Source organism: Prunus avium, chromosome 6, assembly GCF_965620075.1.
Source record: "Prunus avium chromosome 6, drPruAviu1.hap1.1, whole genome shotgun sequence".
NCBI classification, from domain to species: Eukaryota; Viridiplantae; Streptophyta; class Magnoliopsida; order Rosales; family Rosaceae; genus Prunus; species Prunus avium.
Window position 1 is genome coordinate 12,949,485 of NC_142289.1, and position 24,211 is coordinate 12,973,695.

Here is a 24,211-nt window from a genome sequence, read left to right on the forward strand (position 1 = left end):
AGAAAATATCTCAACCAAAATATCCCAACCAAAATAGCCTATTGACTCAACCATAAAAAGCCCAATGCTTGAAAGAGATAGCCCACTTACTCAATAAACCAACTTGGCCCATACAATTACAATAGAAGAGCTGCAAAGCTCCAGCACTTGGCTGAAGCAGAAAGCCACAAAGGAAATTGGGAGGACCACGTGCGCAGAGCTACTGAGAGGCTTCAGCGCAGGAAGGAACAAGTTCCAAGCTAAAACATCCAAAGGACCAAGGGATATTGGTGCGCAGGGAAGGATGCCACTTTTTGAACCAGCATACATAGCCATTTCTTTTCTTCATCAGATCTGGCCATGGAAAGAGGAGAAAAGAAGAAAAAGGAGAGGGATGAAAATAGGAATTCTTCACAGAGGCAGCGGCAGGAAAGGGAGCCTTGAGCTCCCAAAATCCCTGATTTTATGCAGAGGAGCAGAGTAAATTTCACCACAAGAAGATGATTGAAAGGATGAGGAGAGAAAGGAGGGGAAAAGCTTGGAAAAATAGTAAGGAAGTCATTAGGGTTTCTTGGAAACAGATGGCTTCCAGCGCCTATAAATAGGGCCTCTTCTACCCAACAAAGAACAACACACAACCAGAGGGCAAGCTTCCTCTCTTGCATGCAAAACCCAGCAATTTTCGTGCTTAGTTCATCTCCTCCCTCAGCTTTCCCCTTTGTCATGCTATTCTGACGCTCGACAGAGTCACTGTTGAGCTGCCGGAAATAGCGCCCAAGCCATCTTTTCCTTTCCTTCCCTCCTTTCTCAGCCAAACCTCTTTGCAAACTCTCCATCTCCTACCTTAATACCCATTTTTCTCCCAAGAACACTCAGTTTTCTCTTCGGTGCTAAACTCATGTCGATTTTGCTCCCATGCCACAAGCTTCTCATGCTAAGCCAAGAATTTATCTGTAAGCAGCCATTATTTTCATTGGTGAAGGTAACCAAGGTGTTTCCTAAGGCTTTACAACCCTTTCGAAACATTTTGGGGTTTGATCTTTGAACTCAGACACAAGGGGAAAATTTCAGTCATTTTGCTCCTTACGGCGGCCCAGCCCATCTGTAGCTGCCGGAAGTAAAAAACCCCTACAGTTAGTAATAAAGCCAAACAAATTTTGGAATTCAAGAACCGATGTGGTTATTTAAGTTTTACACGACAAAAGTTTACTTTAGATGCCCTGATATTGTTAGTTACAATGACGCTTCATAAAGCACCGTACTGGTTATTTATATTGAAGGACTCCTAGTTTTAGTAGACCGTCGTGGATAATTGAAATTCAACGGCTCTTGGCTTAAGTAAACCGACTTGGTTATTGTGTTACACGTCTATAATTTAATTTTCCCGATGTCTTGGGACTTCGCCGATGTGGTTTTCTTTATTAGACGTTGTATTGGTTTAAGGACCGCCGTGGTTTTGAAGATATTTTGTATAAATTTGCGGCTTTTCACGCGTTTTTTCAATTTCAGTTTTCATTTAAGGTTCCAACTTCTTCTGGCCCTGTGCTCTCTCTCACCTTTCTAGAGGCAATAGTTTGGATGTTGATGTGCATGTGCGTTTGTGTATCTGAAAGACACAAACACACATGCATCTCAACCTTTTAAAAATTGCTTTTATCAAAGCTGGCTGTGGGCAAATTTTTTGGATTTTTATGCTTATTTGCTTTTGTGTATCATAGGCTACCAAATTTTTTGGATATTGATGTTTGGTTTTTGGCAATTCCTGTCATTTTGTTGATCTACCGTCTTACACTACCAAAATCCAGGATATGATTCTTAAAAGAAATAAAAACTAAGACGACGATTCACTGATAATGTCAGTCGTATAAAATTAATTAATACGGCGATTTTTTCATTTTCTTGATCTACCGTCGTAGGCTTCAAACGAGAAAGAACATTCGTTTAAGACATAGATGTCGGCAAGTTACGACGTGGGAATCTTGTTTTGACGTCGCTATAACTAAAAAAACTAGCGTGGTTATTGAATAAATAACCGCCGTGGTTTGTTTCATTAGATGTCGGTATTTATATAAGGACCGTCGTGGTTTTTGAAGAATTTTTGTATAAATTTGATGCGTTCTTTCAGTTTCAGTTTTCATTTAGGGTTCCAACTTCTTCCAACTTCGTCTAAAAAATTTCTTTTCTCAAAGCTCACCGTCGTCGCTCTCTCTCACCTCTCTGTGGGCAATAATTTGGATGTTAACGATATATGTGTTTTGGTGTATCTCAAAGACACCAAAACGCACACATCGTTAACTTTCAAAACATTGTCTTTCTCAAAGTTTGCCGTCGTCAGTTCAATTCTGGTTTAGTTTAGAGGCAATAGTTTGGATGTTGATGTGTATGTGCATTTTCTGAAAGACACAAACACGCACACATCATCAACTTCTAAAAATTGTCTCTCTTAAAGCTTTCCATTGTCAAATTTTAGAGGCAAATATTTTGGATTATGACGTATATGTGCCTTTGTGTATCTCAAAGACACAAAGACACATACATCGTCAATATTTAAAACTCAACCACATTTGGTGCTCTGGCAGCATTCCATAATAAATCTTTCAAAGCCTTTCCCTTATGCAATGTCTTGAAATTCCCATAAAGATGTGTGACACACCATCTATGTGCTGCTTTAGGCACAACTAAATCAAATGCAGCATCTAATCCCTCTAGTATTAAACTAAGCATATTAAACCCTAAAGATTAAACTAAGAATAATTAAACTAAGAATATTAAACTACCTTTTGTTGGTCTAAAATGAAAGTCCGTCCATGTTCACTAAAAATACCCAAATCCTCAATAAGCAATTGAAGGAACCAACACCATATTTCTTTAGTCTCCGACTCAACCACATCATAAGCAATTGAGTACATACTGTTATTTGCATCAATACCCATTGCCACAAGTAATTGCCCTATCATACATTAACATAATTAGTGTAACATAGATTCACATGCTTTGGATAAGAAATTGGCCTATGATAATGTAGTTATTATAAGAAAAACATAAGGAGATTCATACCTTGGAATGTGTCATTCAAATGACACCCATCAACACCTATGATAGGTCTACATCCAGCTAGAAAGCTTTTTTTTTTTTTTTTTTTTGCAGGCATCCACACATAAAGCCTTTGGAAATAAGGGGCTTCAGTTTTCATCGTCATAGTGCTGCTCACATTGGTTTCCCTAATCTCTGCACGATACTCCCACAACTTAGAATACTGTGAAGCATAAGTACCCTCAATGATTTCAACCGCCTTCTACCTAGCCCTACCGCATATACTTAGACTGACTTCATACCTTATCTCCCTATTAATAAGAGCTTGGAATAACCTCAACCCTATCTTGGGCTCATCTCTAATTCGATTAAGATATTGTTTAGCAAGGAAACTTGCAGTAGCTTGAGGGTTACTATAACTTCTGCTACACATGTGTGTCTCTATCATGCTCTTAATTTGCAACATCTGCCATGAAAAAAGCCCATAGGTTCCACTTCCATTTCATACACTTTTCTTGCATCCTTTTCCCATCATTTTTAGTAACCTTCACCTCATACCCCTCATTGATAGCATAATGTGAAATAGCTTCTCTAAACTCTTTCTTAGATGCAAATAACATGCTCACTTCAAATTAAGGATTCTCCATACCAGTCTTAGCATTAAACTCTGGATACCTTGGTCTTTGTCCTTCATCATCAAAATTAGGTAGACTACCAAGCCATCTGAGTTGTAATTCTCATCAGATAGAGTATCATTCATGTGACCTTCCCATATAAATGGCTTTTCTTATTTTTTTTTTTTTTTTCAACATACACTAGAACCTTGGGATTTTGAACATTGTGCATAAACATATTATCATCCTCAAGAGCTGCATCATTAAATTTCTTTGTCAGACTCATCACCACTGTCTTCATATATAGGAACACTATGAAGTGAAGCCTCACCACTAGCCTCAACAACATCATCTTCCTCATACCCATCAACATCATCTTCCTCATCATCATCAACATCAACAACCTCAACATAATCTGAATCATACATGGGTCCTTTCCCTTTAGCAGCTTTACCCCCATCATTCACATCATTTTTACATTGTGTTTTAACAAACTTCTCATCAACTTGACTGAATCATTCATCTGGAATATCATTAAAGAATTGTTCATATTCTGTCTATTGTGATTGGCTGTAATTCTCCTTAATAATGTCAAGCACATCAACCTCATGATCTACATATACCGCGATATGCGGATTGATACAGATGACAGATAACATATCTAAAATTTCAGCATCTAAATTCAACCCTAATACCCCTTCATGCACTCCCTTACCAGCAAAAGTGTAATAAAATCCTTTGCAATTTTGAATCCCACTTTGCTTCATAATATCCCTTAATTCTATTGTAGAAAACCTATCTGGATCAATATTATCATAAACATCTATTGTGCCTCCCTCATAATCCTTCTCATTGTTCATGAATTTACCAGCATATCTTATCTCCATAATGAAGTGTCCATCATCTGAAAAAATTTACATTTTTGGCATATAGTTAACAATAGCAGACATATTATATTTTGGCAAATTTTTTTTTTTAAAAACATCCATATTATATTCCTAAAGCACTACTAGACAACACTCTCTACAAGCAACATCCTTTTTCCACCTTAAACTATTCATCCACCATACTCAGTCTGTAATACCCCGAAAAATTTAAGGTGGATTTTCATATTTTAGTGAAAATAATATAATGGTAGAGAAGATTATGGGCATTTTATCAAAAGATTTTGGATTGAGATTATTAAATTAAGTATGTTTAATTTGAAGTTGGACAAAAATGACCAAAAAAATACCCCTATGTGTGAAAGATTACCAAAATACCCTTGTAGATAATAACCACACCAAAAAAAAAAAAGAAAAAAAAAGAAGAAGCAACATGGAAGCCAAACATTCATCCTTTCCTTCATTCGTCCCCCATTCCCTCTTTCTTTCTCTTCAAAATCTGATTTTGATCTCAATTTGGATGAGTTGTAGATCTAGAATGGATGACTCACCTAGTCTAGGCTAAGAAAATTAATTGCATAAGCTAAGATAAGTTTTGGGAGGAAAGAAATGGAATTTGGGTGAGGAAGAAAGGAGAAAATAGGAGGAAGAAAATAAGAGAGTTTCTAAGGTGAGTCAATTTCGAGAATTTTGGTTTTAACCTTGTGGTTGTATGATTTTAATCTCTTAAAGAATGATTTGAGTCATATGAGTGTTGGGAAGATTGAATTGGAAGATTTTGAATCTCTATTTTCTGGTTGGGTGGATAGAGTAATTTTTCAAGTGAGGGTGTTGTTGATTTTGGTTTCATTTTGAGTGTTTGATGAGTTCTAAGGATAGGTATGAATTTTAGAAGAGTTTTAGAAGCCTTAGGAACCACTTGGGGTGTTAGAATGGTTGAAAACAACTTTGAACAAAATCTGAAAAATGTCATTTTCTGGAAATTTGCAGTCCGCGAGCCTCACTTTGGCTCTATGTTTCTCTTAATCCTTTGAGTGTTTGAGGAATCCATTTGTTGTGTTTTAAACTAGACTTATCAAGGAACAAAACACAATTGGTTTCGTCGAATTTGGTTGAGTTTTGATAGGTTGAACACTTGTGCAAAGTTTGGAAAAAAATCTGTTTTCTGCAAAAAAAACCAGCCACGACCCCAACTTTGGAGCTGATTTTCTCCTTCGTTTTAGCTCCGTTTTAAGTGTGGTTTGTTGGGTTGGAAACTAGAGAGAATAGCCTTCAAAACCACTATAATTTTTCCCATTTTCACTGACGTTTGGTTGGTCAAAATGGCTCACAAAATCCGGGATTTAAAACTAAAAAAACAGGGGAAGTTGCAGGATTTTTTGAAGATGATGAACAGTAACCGGAGCAAGCCCACTCGCGGCTCCGGCAAGTGGCGGCGCGTGGCGACTGTTCCGGCAGCCTCCGACGCCATATTTTTAGTCCATTCGACTTGATTTTTTCGATCCGAGTCCGGTGGTATATGTCTTGAGTCAATCCGAGGTGGTGCAAAGTATCGGTTGTCGTGGGGCCCACGGGATCCAAATAGTAACTTTTGGTTAACGGCTGTCGTTGGCCTTGTTTCGATGTTGACAGGGCATAGGACAAAGTTTTAGATTATTTTGGACGAGATTTGGCCGCTTTGGAGCCCGGGTTGGTCCTAGGGCCATTTTCGTCATTTTCGCGCATAATCTTTGAATTGCACAAGGTTGAGTTTGGTCTTAGGTGAAATAGCGTGAAGATTTCTCAATATTAATTTGGATTTGAATTTGTTCAGGAATTGGATCAAAAGTGTAGATTCGACAACTCCGAGAACTTCCGAAGGGTAAATTTGGTATTTTAGCTAGTTGGACTTGAGGTAGGGTTTCCTGATTTCCCAATGATTGGGCTATGTCACTTTTAATCTTGGTGCTTATATATAGTATTCTAAATATGAATAGTATTGTTGCTATGCTCGATGAATATTATTTGATGTTATGTGAAAGTTATAATTAATGTTTTTCCGTGAATATTATTGTTGCTTTGCTCGATGAATATTATTTGATGTTATGTGAACATTATTATTGATGTTTTTCCATGAATATTATTTGATGTTATGTAAATATTATTATTGATGTTTTTCCATGGATATTATTTGATGTTTTGTGAATATTATTATTCATGTGATTAAGGCTGATATATTATTGTTATTATCTGTGGCATTATTCAGCAGAAATAAATGATGGTTGTGCTGCACTACATATGCATCAGAATTACAGTGGTGTTTGGAGTGTGTGTGTGTGTGTCGTTTGAGATATATCTAAGGGGTGGGAGAAGGCTTTAGATATATCTAAATAAAATGTAGAATATATTCAAGTGACGGGAGCAGAGCTTGAATATATTGAGGTGATGGGAGCAGGGCCTCTAATGATAAGTGAAAGTTGAGAAATTCGTAAATAAAAGAAAAATGGGTTAAGGGATGGATGGGCGCTAGTTCATATTTTAGGGTATTCGGAGCCACAGTGGTAAAACGCATGGTATGGGACATGCAGGCTTGTTGCCCTAGGATATGAATTAGTGGGATTAGAAGGGAGTGAGTTCATGGCATCACCGCATATGCAAATTTATTTATCTAGTATGATTGCATAATTTGTATATCTTGTGTTGTTTGATGCATGACACTTTGATTAACTGTGATAGCCGACTTTGAGGGGTTTGACGGTACTCTATTGGGCATTAGAATGCTCATACCCTAATAGATTGTGCAAGATTAAAGAATAAGTTTGAGGAAGCGGGTTCAACTAAGCTGCTGGGCTTTTATTGTTGATTTGTGTAATTAATATTTGTAAGTAGTCAACCGCTTGTTATAGATCTTAGTGTGTAGTTAACTACAAGCTACTGCGACTCTGATTTTGTAATGTTAAGTAAATTTGTATTTTTTTTTTGTGGCTCTATTTCTCATCATATCATGGTTGTAGGATTTTATTCTTATGACTATGGTATGACTCACGCCATGATTCCGGAATATTCTTTATTTTCGAATCGGGTCGTGACACAGTCCATTTCAAATGTGATGAATGCATATAAAGTACCATCACACCACACCAAAAACACCAATAAAGTCGTATATTAACTCAGAAACTGACATAGATGAATTGGAGCTTTCTTTGGGTCCACACCTTTGGAACCCACCATGTCTGCTTTTTCATGACACTCCACAACACCAATAAAGTCGTATATTAACTCAGAAACTGACCTGGATGAATTAGAGCTTTCTTTGGGTCGACACCTTTGGAACCCGCCATATCTACTTCTTCATGATACTCCCCAACAGCAATAGAGCCGAATCAAACCCAATTCAAACCCCAAATATTCCAAAAATTGTACGCTTATTACTTGCAAATCTGAATCGAACCCTCCCACCTCGAAATTGACAACCCTTTTCCCCAAATCTCATAATCTTAAAAAAAAATTTGGGGTAGAAGTCGCGCGCAAGAATGTTTTTTGATTAGGGGGCTAAGGCGAAAGGGCAATAATACTTCTACACGCACACACCACCTGCGTCTTAAGTGACGGAATTCCCAATTGAACTTGATTTGTTAACAATGCAAAAAATGATGACCAAAATCGAAAAATTAGAAGTGCGGTGATGAAAATTAAAATGGGGCCAAACCCCATTGACAGAAATTGTAATTAACCCAAAAAATAATAATCTTCCTCAAAGGGGGAAATAGCGGTTTACTAGCAAACAAGTCGAGTTTCTGTGTGTGTCTCTCTCTCTCGCGTGATAAAGTCTCAGCCTTTGGCCTGTGGAGCGATGGCTTCGGCGGCAGCCGGGCAGATAAACACCGAAGAGTTACCTTCATGGGGGTCTCGAAGCGTCGACTGCTTTGAGAAACTCGAGCAAATTGGCGAAGGCACTTATGGGTCAGTCTCTTTCCCTCTCTCTGCATTATCGTTCTTTTCTTTCAAAGAGCAGAAAAATTGAAACAACGTGCACCACTCAATGATGAATTATGATTGCCCTTCTACTTCAATTAGGAATTTATGTGCAAATATTTCATAATAATTGCCAGATATATTTGTTTATTAATAACTCGGGAACTATACCGTTTAAAACTGTAAAAGTGTGTAGATTTTATGTTCTCGGTGCTGAAGAATTGGCCTTTCTGTTGTTATTGCTATAATGATGGTTGCGTTCTTTTCTAGTTTACTTCTTTGTCATCAGTAATATTTTTTCACTGATAATATTCTTGTGCAATTAGTATTATAGACAGTAGGAAAAATATAATTTCAAAAAGAAAAAAAGAAGAAGGAAATAGGAACATTAGTTAACTCTTGATCCTTAATTAATAAAATGGATTAGAAGTACTCATATATTAGTTTGTTGTGGTGGGGAAACAAAGTTTTTAAATAAAACAATAGTGATGTAATAGAGAGCACATGATGTTAATAGAAAAATTTGCATTTCATTTTACTTTTGTTAGTATACATGATGCACTGGATATAAGGGTTTAATGCAGCTTAGGTAAGGAACAAAGAGTCCTAGGAGGAAGGACTGTTTTCTTTTTAATTTAAAATCTTGATCTTTACTGGTGGGATTGGTAATAATGTGCATTTTGGGATTCATGGTGGCTCGAGAGGTGGTTCTTTGAGTCTTTCTTCTCCCACTCATCTTGAATGGAGATGAAGGATCATGTTTTGTGGTCTCCGTAGGAGTGGACAGAGAAGACAGTGCCTTCTTCCTTTCGGCTCCGTTAGACTTCTTGCTTTCTCTCTTTTCCCTTTCTTTGCAGGAGCATAAGTAAAAGCACAAATTGCGCAAGTTTTAATGGTTCCACTAAAATTGTAGTATGTTATAGACCCCCTCCCCAAAACACAGAAGAAGGAAAGAAGAAAGACCAAGTTTCTATAAGTTTGAGATTCTTTTAGGTGGGGGCAGCCAAGGATGGTATGAGTAGATAGATTTTGAGGAACCCAAAGTAAGACAGATTTTCATGGTCAAACAGTGTGGAAAATTATGTTTCTTATGAACCAAAAATTAAATTTCTTTCACATAATGAAACACAAGTATCCCTGTGGGTTTTTCTTTATCCTGAATTAATTGAGTTACTTTTTTCCCTCCTGGATTATGTTTTCTTTTGCAGTCAAGTGTTCATGGCCAGAGAAACCCGAACTGGGGAAATTGTTGCTTTGAAAAAGATACGCATGGATAATGAAAAAGAAGGGGTACTGTTTCTTTAATTTACCACGTGTTCTTATTATATGGAGAACTGTAGTACGTTTCAACAATTTTGATTAAGTGAAACTATGGGTATTTACACATGCACGCACAACCAGGCACACTCCCAGACCTATTTGCACACACATGTTCACATCTTATAATAAATTTTATTGGATTTTTTGCTTTGTTTATGTAGTTCCCAATTACAGCAATCCGGGAAATTAAAATTCTGAAAAGGCTTCATCATGAAAATGTTGTTAAGCTGAAAGAGATTGTAACTTCTACAGGTACTTGAATTTCCATCGTTCAAGAATTATATTGTATCACAATTGACAAATATGTAACATTTATATTGGTTCTGTTTGCTCATACCTTAATTAACTTTTTCTGTCTTCAAGGTCCTGAAGGGGATGAGCAAGGGAATCAAGGTACCAAAAGCTGTTACATGAAATCTTAGTCAGTTGTGTGTGTTACATCTGCGTGCCTGTGATCCATTTAATACCATCTGGTGACACATGCTTTGAGAGCGTCACTTTGTATCAAAATTTGATTGTAGGTGGTAGTTCTTCTGACATGTGTTTTGTTGATTACAGATGGTAATAAGTCCAAGGGTGGCATCTATATGGTTTTTGAGTATATGGATCACGATTTGACAGGCCTTGCTGATTGTCCTGGACTGAGATTTACAGTTCCCCAGATAAAGGTATAATATATTCTTACAATTTTGGAGAAAGAGAGTTATCTGTTACATCAAGTACCTTACAGTTTTCTCACGTTTTATTCTCAAGTGTTATATGAAGCAGCTATTGACTGGGCTACATTACTGTCATGTTAATCAAGTACTTCATCGTGACATCAAAGGTTAATCAACAAGTTATATCATCTCCTTTCTCAGATATGATTATTGGTATTGTGCACCTGGAGCTATATCAGAATAAAGCCTATTCTTGCAGGTTCTAATCTTTTGATAGATAATGAGGGGAAGTTGAAGCTAGCAGACTTTGGGCTTGCAAGGTCCTTTTGTAGTAACCATGAGGGAAATCTTACAAATCGTGTCATTACTTTGTGGTATAGGTAAGCATTTACTTCATAATTACCATTAGAAATTCACTTTGCTAAAGCATAGATTCTTTCAAAGAGTATGCCCGATGTTTAGATAGTGCATATAACTGATATAATTGGAGCAGGCCCCCAGAGTTGCTGCTTGGAGCCACAAAGTATGGTCCAGCTGTTGACTTTTGGTCTGTTGGTTGCATCTTTGCTGAACTTCTGCATGGAAAACCAATTTTGCAAGGAAGAAGTGAAGTTAGACATCCTCTCCAATTCGTCTCTACTCTGATAATTGGTTTTAGAATTGATGAATTTACCAAATTTTGGCTAGTATTGCAAATGAAGTCTGATGTCTTATTTAATTTACTATGGATTGTGTCAGCTTTTATTTTTACAATACGTTGATGAAAGAAAGAATTTTTCTGGCGTAATCTAAGGTTCAATATCTCATGCTTTTTAGAAAGGGAGCTGATTTTCCTACTCCTCTTTTGTCCACTTACACTCCCTTATTGGAAATTGTATGTTATAGTAAAAAGTATTAAAAAACAAAAGGGAGTGTAAGTGGACAAAACCGGAGTGGGAAAATCAGCGCCCTTTAGAAAATATGCATTCTTAATCAAATATTGGTTGAGGGGCATGTGTGCGAAGGATGTGTTGTGGAGCTTACATCCAACTTGTCTCATCCTATATGGTGTAGAAGTTATTGCTGTACCCTATTAGAGACTGTAGCTATCCAGGAATGGCTGTTTTATGTTTAAATTTTTTATGTGGCTAGTGATGAATATGTGGTTGGTTTAGGAGAATTTGGTTTTTTCTTCTTTTTGTTGTATTTGTATTTGGTGGTAATTGGTGTATTAGACATATTTATGAAATAATCACAAACAATTACAACATGGACAAATTATTTCACGAGGTTCAGTTTGTAATATTTATTTTCTTCATATTTGTTGTAGCCTGACCAACTGAACAAAATATTTGAGCTCTGTGGATCGCCTGATGAGATCAACTGGCCTGATGGGTCAAAAAGTCCTTGGTATAATAACTTCAAGCCAACAAGGACCATGAAAAGACGAGTCAGGGAAATTTTCAGACAGTAAGTAAATGATTGATGAGTTTCTCAAGTATTATGATTGAATATTAATCTGTCATAAGCTATTTGATTCTGTTTGTTAATTTGTTTTTCAATATGCATTCCAGTTTTGACTCCCATGCTTTGGATCTATTGGACCACTTGTTAGCTCTTGATCCAAGTCAGGTAACACTTGAATTTTACGTATTTGTTCTTGCCATAATTTTATTATTTACTAATATACTGGAGTCTAGTTTTGTTTAAAAATCATTCGAGGTTTTTTTTATTTAAATATATCAGCTACACTAGCACGATTCATTTGTCACCTTTCTTTGGTTTGGAACCTGAGTCCAAATATATGCTGCCTCAAAAAAATGATTGAGCTGAATACTTGTTTGAAGACTATGTAATGCACATTGTCAGGATGCTTCAAGGAAAGGAATAGGATTGTATATTGACAAACACAGCACATCACTAATAGTAAATCAAGCTTTTTTGTCCTTGTTAGCTACTATTTTGGAGGAATGAACTTGATAATGCAGATTGAGCAGACTGCCACTTCTACTTTTGCAGTAAGGGGCTGAAAATATTGGGTGCTCTTATGGTTTTTCCTGCTTATCTACTTGTTTCCTTCTATGTAGAGATGTACTGCGAAGCAAGCACTGGATGCAGAGTATTTCTGGGCTGACCCTTTACCCTGTGATCCGAAGAGGTGTGTTTTTTTGTTTTAAATTATCTGCATTCCCTTTGAGTTTGCTAGATCACATGGTACATTCAAATAGGTGTCCAAGCTATAAACAGTTCTCACAGTTGGTGATAAAAATCCAGTTGTGTTGTGCCTATCGTGGATGACTATTTGTATTTTACTCCCTTTTGTTTACATCTCTTTTGCACTTGGCTTCCTATAAATTAGCACATTTAAGCGATCGTTGCTCATCACATGTGCATCACCAACCAGCTTTAGTAGCCTAATACTTGTCTCCTTTCCTGAAAGTGGTGGCATAGGGTTGGGCCTGTAATAGTGGAATTTGAGGGGTTGTGGTATTTGGGTCTCTTCTGAAATGTGTATGGTTCAAGGCTTCTCTTTGTATTTCTATAATATGTTGAACTGTGCTTATCTTGTATCGTACAGCCTACCTAAGTATGAATCATCACACGAATTCCAAACAAAGAAAAAGAAGCAGCAGCGGCGGCAAACTGAAGAAATAACAAAGGGATCAAAGTCACAGCATTATCATAAGCATTATCGCCTGCCTCCCATTCAACATACAGGGCAAGCTCCTCCACAGTGGTACGGGCCCAATCATCCAATAAATGATGCTCAGCCCCCATTATCAGCTGGACCAAGTCACCACCACTATGGAAAACCGCACGGTCCTCCTGGAGGTCCAAGCAGGTACCCGCCTGGAAACCAGGGTGGACCTTACCACCTAAATCGCGGAGGTCAAGTTGGAGGTTACAGTGGTGGACCATATCCACCCCAAGGACGAGCTCCACCATATGCTGGGAGTGGCATGGCGGCCCCTAGCTCTAGAGGAGCCCCTGGTGTTTATGGAGTCGGTCCTCCCAACTACTCCCAGACTAATCAATATGGAATTCCTGCTGCTGGTAGGGGTGTTAATATCCGAAATCAACAGTATGGTCGGCAGTAGTGACAGTGGACACTAAGGCTCTGAATTAGGACATTATATGTCGCAACAGAGATGGTTACGGGATTGGAGTTGTGTTAGGCTTACTGGTAGAGTTAAAATTTCACATAAACAAAATCTGCCGTTGTACATTCTTCTTGGAGGCATTTTTGTTCCCTCATTTACCTCCAACGGTTTTCATGAAATGTTAAACCGAACTGTAGAGCCTAACCATGCCAGCAGGGTTGTGCTTTTAGGAACCCAACCTGCTGGTTTCAACTAGTTTATGCCTGTAGATAATCATGCTGCTTTTGTAAGAGTCGAAGTTATCAGATGCTCCATTTTCTTTGTTTTTCTTGGTTATTGTTTCTTTCATTGTACAAACACTCCTTGTTTTCTGATGTTTTATTGCACTAGTTAGAATGGATGAAGAAAGCTGACATCGTTAATAGATTGACAAGTCTACTCTCTACACACCCTTATCGCTCATTGTTAGGGAGGGAACATCTCCAAGTGACTAAGGTAAAAGAGGTGAGCTAAATATTGAAAAATACATAAGAAAACACAAAGTTGTCCAACCATAACAAGCCATCTAGCATTTTTACCGTCAAAATGATTAACCAAAGAATGCCCTCACCTAGCTGCATCCAATCTCCCATTTCTCCTTGCTGACAACCAACCGCAAGGAAGCTAGGGGGGAGGTGGCCGCTGCCCCTCCCCCCCTCCACCCATCTCCCCCCTCCTTCTCCCATCTTTTCCCTTCCTCTTATCCCTCCCCAGATAGCCTAGATATGTTTGGATTTAGGTCTATTTGTGTGTGTGTTTGTTTTGTTTGGTTATTTTTGCAGTGTTCTAGGTGGCTAGTGTTGTCTCTGTCTCGGCGGTGGCAGCAGTAGTGTACTAGTGATGTTGAGTTGTATCTCTCCTTAGGAGAGTTGTGCTATTTGGTGGCTGATGTTTTGTCCTTGTTTCGACGGTGATGGCAACAGTGACGCTAGTTGTAGTTGTTGGGTTGTGGTGCTTTCTCTATTCTACACTGACTAAAGAACTATGCTTGGTCATAGGAGTTTTCTTTGTCAGGTTCAAAGTTGACGTGTAGTGCTTCTTCGGGGTCCTTTTATTGTTGTTTCTATGTTTCTTCCTCCGTATTCTCTCCTGGTTTCTGCTATGGTATGCCTTGCAGTTTGTGTGGGTTTCAAAGAACTATGATTTTGCTTATAGATGGCCTCTTTTGACGGTTGGGATGTTTTGCGGTCCTCTCCTGTGGGTTTACTATGTTGGTCTCTAGTTGGGGTTCTCTTTTCCTGTTATGTTTTGGTTGTCGTTTTGTGTTGAACTCTCCTATTAGTCCACGGTATGTGTAGCACTCTTTCCTACCCGGGGGTCTGTCCCATGTGGTCTCCTAGGAAGGTTTTAATGAGGCTATTGGTAGCGTGTCGGTCTTTGTATGCATTTTTGGCTAATAAATGAAATCTTCTTCTGAAAAAAAACAAGCTATCTTGTTTTGTTCTACAGACTATAGCCTATATCTTATACCTTTTGGGTCAATTAGTGTCACAATCAGGTCTGGGCAAGTTGAAAGTGGATTAAAGCAAGTCCCAACTTGATTGCATGAAAATGACCATCAATTTGACAGATAATTTACATAACTAACTAACAAGGGGCACATTGGCATGAATGAAAAGTTTACTAAGAATGAGATTGAGAGTTCATAGGGCAGAGTAGAACACAACCTATAATTCGGGGGCATTGCTGAATTTTTCCCTTAAACAAAAACCATTACCAAATTTGTGTGTTCGGTATTGGAATATCTCCTTTTAGGAAATGAGACAAGTAATATTTTTAGTTAATTATAGAAAAATATAAAAGCACAAAAAGTTCTCCAACCATATAAGCTATCCTGCTTTGTTCTATCTGCAATATATTCATATAAATCACAATTTGACACATGTGCAAAAATTCTCAAACCATATAAGCTATATCTTTGATACAACTGGAGTTTGTGTTAGGCTCGTTGTTAAGAAACAAGCCAAACTTGAGCTTTGTATGTTGAAGTCCTCTTTAACTACATTGATTTTCTTTTGTCTCAACTGAACCACTCTTTGCACTTTTCAGATGCCAATGGAGAATTTATGGGGGAAAATAAAAAAAGAAAACGAAAGGCGAAATTTTCTGTCCGCTTGTGCCTGCCTTGCGTGTCAGGATAAATTTCTTGTCTCATATCACAGAAAAGCCAACCGAAAACATTGTGAAGCGCTCCTTTGAAAATGCATGCCTTTTTTTTGACCTTTTGGTTCTTTTCCAAGTATCAACAAAACAAAACATGAAAGAAAACAAAAACAAAAACAAAAGTATTCATTCCCAACCAGTCAACCCCGACAAGAACCTCTGGACCTTGATATTGATTGAAAAGTATTACGTGGACTCTACTTTGAGAAAAATCTTCATGAACTCGTATACAAGATAACTGATTGCAGCTGATGGTAAAACCTACAGAGTCAAGACAAAGAAAAATGTTAAGAAACTCATAATAAACTGATGTAATCACAACTGCTCAACTGCTCTGACAACCAAAATAAAACCACATCCACATTCACTTGCTCTTTTCACTTGTTAATTTCATTTAACCCCCTCAAGTAGACACTTAATTTGACGTTTATACCTCATCTTAAACAAAAAAAAATTACTATTTCGTATCCAAAGTTTGGTTAGATGCAATGGTACACCTCTCTAATTATCATTTCAACACAATTAATTACACAGAAACCCAGAAGTGTTTCCAACTAAAGAATCGTCAGAGTACCATACCTGCAATAGGCTTGGCGTTAAACCTGCATAAAGAGCAGGTACACCTCCTTGCTCAACAATTTTCACACAAGTTGCAATTGCACTTAAATTAGTTGCCCGAACTTGCAATTGAAGGTGTCTCCTCACAACTTCAAATGGATATGTAGCAGCTTCAGAACAAGCTCCGGCAATTGCCCCATACAGTAATGTTCTAATGGGACCTAACTCCAGTTGTTCCAAAGCATTCAGTTTCTCACCTTCTTGTTTCATGTGTTGGATTCTTTTCCTCCCTTCAGGTGAGTGCAGATAAGCTGATTTTAGTATATCATAAACACCGTAGAAAACTGCACCTGAAGGTGCCATGCTCACAATGGAGGGTAGTAAACCCTTGTAAAGAGAAAAGAACCCTTCAGTTTGGATCATGTGGCGGAAAGCACCAATTACACCACCCAAGGCTTCTCCACCAGGTGCTACCATCTTTGTCCTGATCTGAAATAATTGAAATTTTACAATGTGACTTGGCTTGCAATACCACTGTAAAAATTGTTAACAAATACCAGCTTTTTAATCTATAAGAGCTGAGGCTCCAAGCAATGGCCACCTCTAAATCAAAAAAACATTATTTCATTCAAAATGGGGTTACCAAAACAGTTTACATGGAAGCCAACGCAAGTAATTTTTTTTCAGGTGCTATGTAAAAGACGAAAGAAAGGCTTGCTCCTACTGTATATCCAAATAATCTTTGATTTGCTACATAAAATAACACTGAATAAAACTCAACTGGTTTCCATTAAACAATATATGCATCCACCTCAGGGTCTCATTGGAGAATTAACCTGTGCTAAGGCCATGCCCCTGCCAATTTCTTCTTATTATCCCATTTGAGTAAATTTGGATTGTTTCTCGTGACATAATTTTAAGTCTGACAAAATCAGTAAGAGATAAGGGTGATTTGCACAGCCAGCTGACTCCTTTTCAATAGAAAGGAATAGCTAAACCAACCCAGCTGGCTGGTCAATCTCAAAAGAGAAAAAATGAACACAAAAATTCGAACTGGAATGAATGCCAAGGTGTGGAAACTCTTATGTAATACACAGAGATACTGCCCCTCCTGCACACACTCACACACATGCTCGCATTCTTCTTTCTGGCTAGAATTTATAATTAAAGAAACAGATCAGAGTTCTCAAGTGCAAGCAAAAGAATTTAGGTCATGAAGACTGTCAAGGAGTGATCTAAAAAAGTGTGGGTTATGGTGACCTCCCATCCTGCACATTGCACTAACTATTAAGTACAAGAAATTAATTTGAACACAAAAATTTGGAAAAAGGCACCAGGAAAATTTATGCTCATGAGATGAAATTAACTGAACCAAATAGCAGTAGTAAGTAGCAACATACAGTGTCCATAGGTAAGCAGAGCAAGGTAGCTGTAATTCCAGCGGTAGCACCAGCAAGAAACCTCTCATAATTTGTGGATTCCTCATTCTTAGACAATTTCATCAGATGATTTCTGTAAGTATCGTAAGCATAAAAATTGATAGCCTTAAAGGGTGCTGTGCGAAGAATATTGACAAAGTTTCCTTTCCAAAATCCTTTCAGCCCTTGAGAAGCTGCAATCGTCCTGATGAGCTCAAAAAGGTTCTTCTGTTCGCCACGAACTATATATTCCAGCTTTAGCCTCTCAAGAGGAGCAACAAACGTCCTAATACACCGGCATCCATAGGGGCAGGTGAAACACCAAAAGTTTGAATGTTAGTGCATAAGCAGAAGAGAAGCATATGATGTACCTTTTAGCCAATTCAAAGCATAACCAATAATTCAGAGTCACAATCACAAAGAAATTATAATTGGACGCTCCCTTTTAGTTTCTTCAAAATCACAGGATAGGAGAGAAACTGTCAATTGGGTTTTAAGATTTCCATCATTGATGACTCAAAGATATATAACCTGGACCTAGAGTTAGTTCCTCATATACTCATATATCTATCTGGGTTAGCTTAAGCTTTCCTTTCATCTTTGAAAAAACCAAGACTTTACATCTACTCTTAATCTGATAGTCTCTGCCAATTCACAAATAAATGCAAACAGTCATTCACCCGCCAAAAGAAGAAAGAAATTTTTTTTTTAAATGTAATTGTTTTAGAGAGAAGGAACCTGGAAACCATAGCAGCAACAGCTCCAGACCAGAGATGCTTTGTTGTGTTCATAGCACCTGATCCCTTTCGTACAGTCTCACTCTCACCCTTCTCGAACACCACGACGGCCTCCTCCGACGAAAAACTTGTATTCCCATTTTGCCCCAAGGCTTGCCCAGATTCCCCAACACATCCATCGTCACCATCCCCTTCACTCCCCTTTATCGACAAGCTCACAGACAAGAGCAGAGCACCGCCACCTCCTCCTCTCAAACCTCTAAGACGCACCGTTTTGCCACGGCGCGTGAAACTGAAACGGTTCTTGGGTGGAACCAAGGAGAGGAAGGAAGGAGGGACGGTGTCATTGGGGTGGAGGAACAGACCACCGAGGAAGAGGGGACCGGGATCGGGATCGGAGGGCTGGGATTTGATGAGATGGGTGAGGCTGAAGTCCGGTGGGTGCATTTCTTGGGATGTGAAAACGGCGTCGTAGAGTGGAGGAGGGGTTGGGGATGAACGACATTTAAGGGTTAATAAGAGAGTGGATAATTGGGGAGGGGGAAGAAGCTTGAAGAGGACGAGAGAATGGAATATATATTATTTGCAGAGGAGAGTGACATATGGGAGTGAGTTGGTGATGGTGGATTTTGTGGGTCTTGACTCTTGCTTGCTGTGCTGCTTTTGATTTTGCTTCTGCTTTTGCTGCAGCTTCTGCTTCTGCTTGGTTACCATCGCCTTCATGCAGCCGCTATCTCTCTCATAATCGCAAAATTCACATGGCTTTTTAGTTTAGCTTTCATCGAGCTTCTGTTGTTTTTCAGCTGCTCTTGTTTGGACGGTTGCTTGCTTGCTTACACAGTCTCTCCTTTCTGTCCTTTCTGTTTATGTTTTTATTTTTATTTTTTATAAGGGACATTCTATTATAATCTAACTAGCGTGTGTCAATTGATTTTTTCAATTTTTTATTATTTTATTTTAAAATTAAAAATAATAATGAGTAATTGTATTGCATAAAAATAAAAATAGGACTCATTATTTTATTTTGTTTTAATTTTGAATTTTTTTTAATATGAAAAAATGTGAATTTATCATATTATCCTCATTTAATTAATAATTTCAATTCTTACTTTCTAATATTTTAAATGTTTCACCATTCTCAACTTTTTGCTTTATATATATAGATCTAAACTTAGATAGGGGTATTCGAACTCGAGTTGGGAGCACATGTGATGGTATTCTAAGTCAATCATGCATTATTATGTGTTTTATTTTATTTTACTCTACTTTTTCATATGGGAGTACATAATTTGCTTGGAATACCACCACAGTTTCATGTGAGTTCTTTTCCTCTTAAGCACAAGTCGTGGTATTTCAACACATTATTTACCAATGTGGTCTTTAGCTCAGTGGTAGAGCTATTGGCTCGCAAGCTAATGGTCTACAGTTTGATCTCTCATGGCACAGTGTGCGTGTGTGTGAGAATTCCCCCTCTTTCCCTTTCTAATTGTGGCAAAAAGAGAAGAACAAAAAAACACATTATTTTCATGCTTAACTTTTTATTTAATTCACATGGCATTATAACGGTGAATTTATAGGCCCCATACGCATGTTACGGCAGCACACTAATAGGATGATACATGTTGAATAAAGAAAAGATGGAGGACTACGATAGTTTAGGAAACCTCATAGACGTTTTGAGATTTTTTTTTATTACCCTTTGAAAAATAAAAAACAATAGCATGATATTCACATTTATTACTAATGATATGTTATATATGTTTAATAAAAAAATCTTTTGAATGTATAGAGACAAATATAATACTGGTCATGACTTATTAATGGACTTTTTTTTCCATGGAAAAAAGAAAAGAGATTCCACATTCAAAATCTCCCGTTTTCGATTAGGGCAAGAAAACACACTCACAGAAAGTGCAAGATGACACATAAGGAGTAGGAGTAGCATCGGTCTACCCTTTATGGTATCATATCATGCTTGATATTCACTTGGGGGAGCCTCAAATTTAACCAACCGAGCTCCAAACTAACTCCAAGTTTATCGTCGGCAACAAAGTTGCCTTCTCATGGCATACTCCTCCATCCACTACTCTATTTTTATGTGTTGCATTCGAGTTGAAAGAAAAATAAATTTTAAGGGATTTGTAGTTGAAGTGATTATGAGCATTTATCTCTGCACTTCAAGTCCTAAATTTGATTCCCCTAACCCTAATATCGCTTTTATAAATAAATAAAAATTAAGACAAATAAATCGATGTCATTTCAATTGAATTTAAAAAAGAGAGTTAGGATCTGGTTTTTTTAAGGACAAATGGAGGAAAATTTTTGTCAAAAATAAATCAGTGTGGTTCGATCTTCACCAACTTGCAGGGCTTGCAAACAGGACAGAGTCATGTTTGGGCTTGACATGGCCCTGGCTAGGGCTCGTCAATGGGTCGGGCCGGGCCGGGCCGGGCTTTAAAGAGGAGAGAGAAAATAGCGGGCCGGGCCAGGCCGGGTTTTTTTAGAAAATTCAAAGCCCAAGCCCGACCCATGAGCTGGGCTTGAGAAAGCCCATCGGGCCGGGCCGGGCCAAAACGGGCCTACTTCAATCGAAAAAAATCATAAACTTAATCAAGGGCATTTTAGTCCAAATTTGAGATTAAACTCACTTAATTCCAATATTTTCACATCAAACCAAATTTATAAAACACCTAATAAAGTCACACAATTTAATAAGATTTTCTACAAAAATAATAAAACCAAGTATTGTTTTTGAGATTATTGCATAATTAGACCGTAATACGTTTTAAGAAATAATTTTAAAAAATAATAAGTATAAAAAAAAAAAAAAATTTAAAGGATGGTATGAATAAATATGCAAATGTTTGGTGATGTGTTCAAGAAAAGCATAATTATATTTGGTGGTACGATTATGTTTCGTGATATGATTATATTTGGTGATATGATATGTTGTTCATCTTATATATATATAATTGTTGTATTAATAATTGACACAAATTAAATTAATGTGCTAATCATCCAATTATAAAACTAGGAATGAGTAAAGAAAAGTAAATGAAATGAAACAAATTATATATGTGATTTAAGTGATATAATCATAATCCTAAACTCTTATTTATACATAATTATATATGTATGCGGACCTAACGGGCCGGGCTTTTGTGGGAGGGCCGGGCCGGGCTTTCTTGGGCCTAATCGGGCCGGACCTATGGGCCGGGCCGGGCTTCAAACACTCAAGCCCAAGCCCGGCCCGGCCCAAGCCCGGCCGGGCTTTTTTTCGATGGGCCGGGCGAGCCCCCATCGGCCCATGAGCCCGCGGGCCAAATGATGAGGCCTAGCCCTGGCCTCCACCAAAAATTTTCCTATATAATATAATATTTCCCAAAAAAAAAAAAAAAATGTTGCCTGCACTGCAGACGTAATGAGAATTATGCTCTTATAAGTGGATGTATTGTATAGCAACTTGCAGCTCTAGAATATGTTCACCTCTCAATGCCTCTTTTGAGACTTTTGGTGCCCAAAAAAGTAGTAAAGCATATATGCCCAATATAAAGGACAGTCCTGCTAACTAAGACATGACTTATATCTATGCCAGAGGCCATGTAATACAAGCCATGCCAAGCCCATACTTCTGCTGGAATGGAAGATATTCTGCCGGAACGCATCTCCATCATCCATCATCTTAATCCCACACCTCTATAAAAGCTAAGACACCCCATCCAAATCCAACCCTCATATTAACCACAAACAAGAAGCATCTCCACTCTTAAGAAAATCTCCAGTTTTGAGTTCCCTTTTAAACACTCTTACCCATGCATGCACCCATCAGAATTTAAATCCCTAATCATTTTAGAGTTACTGTCAAGTATAGCCAGGGATGACAACATGCCAGTTTAAGACCGGGTATGACAATACCATTCTCATCTCCACTCCCCATCCCCGATAAGAATTTTCAGGGAATCTCCGTCCTTGTCCATGTTTGGGGATTTCCCCCAAACCCACCCCGAATCCATGATTTTTTTTGCTTAAAAATAAAACTTATCCTACATTATAAAACTAATTTCACCTTCTTTTTCTATTGAGAAATTCTGGAATTACATTCATAATTCAGGCTTCAGCCAAAAAAGCCACTAGCCACAAATGTTCATTACAATAATGGAGCAATCTAACATCAAAACTAATTTCACCTTAAACTATCAATCACATTTAATTGACCTATAAAATTCAACTCAACTACTCACAATCATCTCAATTCAATTTTACAAAACTAAATAAATATTAAGTTATATATTTATTGATTATATTATATTATATGTATATTACATAAACATAAATATATTACGTATCGGCCTGGATTCGGGAATGGGCATAACAATACCATTCCCAACATGTACCCAACTGGGATTTTTTAAATTTAGAAATCCCCGTACCTACCCCTAATGTTTCCTCGAAATCTACCCCATTAGGACCAAGAACCTGATGGGAGTCCAACCCGACAAGGATTTATGCCATCCCTACATAATACTCACCAAGGCCGAAGCCCATGGAAGGGAACCATGTCAAATTAATTCTCCATTTTAATTCACCCATCAGAATTTCAATCCCCAAGAATTTAGAGTTACTATCTTATTGCTAGATTACATCAACCAAGCCAAACTTAAGTTGTTGCTCAAACCCAAACTTAAGTCACCATTGCCAATACCCACGGACTTGTCGTAAACTCCAATCCAAGCTTGAGCGGTCGAAAATACTTTGGTGGCCGGCCAGAAGACTTAGAGGAGGAGTGGCCGGACACCATTTTAAGCCATTGAAAGCATCACTAAAGGTATCTAAAGTCAAGAGTCACCTAAGCAAAGCAACCCCAAGAGCCGCAACAACCACAAAAAAATTAATCTTCAGTAAGGCTTACCTCTTATTGTCCCATTCTATTGAGAACACCCTTTAGGGTCCCTTACGATTTTTTTTTTCAACGATCCAAACCGTCCATTTTCCAAGTCTTCATTCATAGATCATCAATGCAAAAAATCAGGTAACTTGAAAATCATTAAGGCATCTAGTTAGGACCAACTCAATAGACGGACACGATGCTTCAAGAAAAAACTATAATAACAACTATCTAATTAAGTGGTCAAATGATTTCGAATTCAAGTGAATTTTTGCAAAGATGATTTTTGAGGTAATATAAAAAACTGGACGGTTTAGATCATTGAAATACAATGTCTGGTGGGCTCTACAAAGATGTCCCTCACTCACTGTATGTGCATGTGTGTGTGTATATAAGCTAAGAGATTGTATAAAATTGTGAGCATGCCACTATTAGTAATGCAAAAACCTAATAAACTTGAAGGAATAATAAAGTAACTTGCACACCAAGAATTTGACTTATAATCAAAAGATTGTATAGTGAATGGGGAACTCGTTCAATATTGGTTCTTTTCTATTCCTCAAGACAAATGAAAACTTGAATTTCTCTAATACAATGAAAAGGAATAAAACAACAAATAAAAAGTATACAAAGGGTGAGATCGATGGATCTGATTAGAAATGGGACCACTACCAACTTAGAGAACTTTCTGGATTGATTTGAGCACTTGGGAAGACTTGGTGGCAGTTAGAACTTGCACTATACTACTGTGCTAGCTAGCTATTTTAGTAAGAAATCAAACACATGCAATCCATATTTCATATATATGCTTCTGTGCTTATGTAGTGCTTGAATTGTCATTGACCTTTTAATAAAAGTTTGCAATCAGTTCTATCATTCAGAAATCCA

At 37.7% G+C, this 24,211-nt stretch overlaps 2 protein-coding genes across 3 annotated transcripts; one reads left to right on the top strand and one right to left on the bottom strand.

Moving 5' to 3' along the window:
- Positions 1-7,801: 7,801 nt before the first annotated feature.
- On the top strand, positions 7,802-13,857 carry LOC110747434 (cyclin-dependent kinase C-1). 2 transcript variants are annotated; one of them, XM_021947612.2, is made up of 12 exons: positions 7,802-8,452; positions 9,673-9,754; positions 9,946-10,036; positions 10,148-10,177; positions 10,343-10,452; positions 10,553-10,610; positions 10,703-10,823; positions 10,937-11,054; positions 11,753-11,892; positions 11,997-12,054; positions 12,510-12,580; positions 13,001-13,857. In XM_021947612.2, the coding sequence occupies exons 1-12, from the start codon at positions 8,343-8,345 to the stop codon at positions 13,518-13,520; spliced, it is 1,509 nt and encodes a 502-aa protein (XP_021803304.2). In that variant the 5' UTR covers positions 7,802-8,342; the 3' UTR covers positions 13,521-13,857. The 2 variants fall into 2 exon arrangements, with proteins under 2 accessions (XP_021803304.2, XP_021803303.2); XM_021947611.2 differs by having other exon boundaries at positions 7,803-8,452; positions 10,538-10,610.
- A 1,588-nt stretch (positions 13,858-15,445) lies between these two features.
- On the bottom strand, positions 15,446-19,306 carry LOC110772434 (Mitochondrial substrate carrier family protein). Its single transcript, XM_021976871.2, has 4 exons — positions 18,440-19,306; positions 17,684-17,987; positions 16,305-16,772; positions 15,446-15,986 (listed from the first exon to the last, which is right to left on the bottom strand). Exons 1-4 carry the CDS (start codon positions 18,883-18,885, stop codon positions 15,912-15,914), a joined length of 1,293 nt encoding a protein of 430 aa, XP_021832563.2. The 5' UTR covers positions 18,886-19,306; the 3' UTR covers positions 15,446-15,911.
- Between the last annotated feature and the right edge of the window lie 4,905 nt (positions 19,307-24,211).

Bases quoted from the DNA above. Each gene is read 5' to 3' on its own strand.
- LOC110747434 (XM_021947611.2), top strand. From the start codon at position 8,343: ATGGCTTCGGCGGCAGCCGGGCAGATAAACACCGAAGAGTTACCTTCA. The intron at 10,611-10,702 runs GTTAATCAACAA...CTATTCTTGCAG, and splicing joins ACTTCATCGTGACATCAAAG to GTTCTAATCTTTTGATAGAT. The intron at 11,893-11,996 runs GTAAGTAAATGA...TATGCATTCCAG, and splicing joins GTCAGGGAAATTTTCAGACA to TTTTGACTCCCATGCTTTGG.
- LOC110772434 (XM_021976871.2), bottom strand. From the start codon at position 18,885: ATGCACCCACCGGACTTCAGCCTCACCCATCTCATCAAATCCCAGCCC. The intron at 17,988-18,439 runs GTTCCTTCTCTC...CCGGTGTATTAG, and splicing joins GTTGCTGCTATGGTTTCCAG to GACGTTTGTTGCTCCTCTTG. The intron at 16,773-17,683 runs GTATGTTGCTAC...CAATTATTTCAG, and splicing joins TCTGCTTACCTATGGACACT to ATCAGGACAAAGATGGTAGC.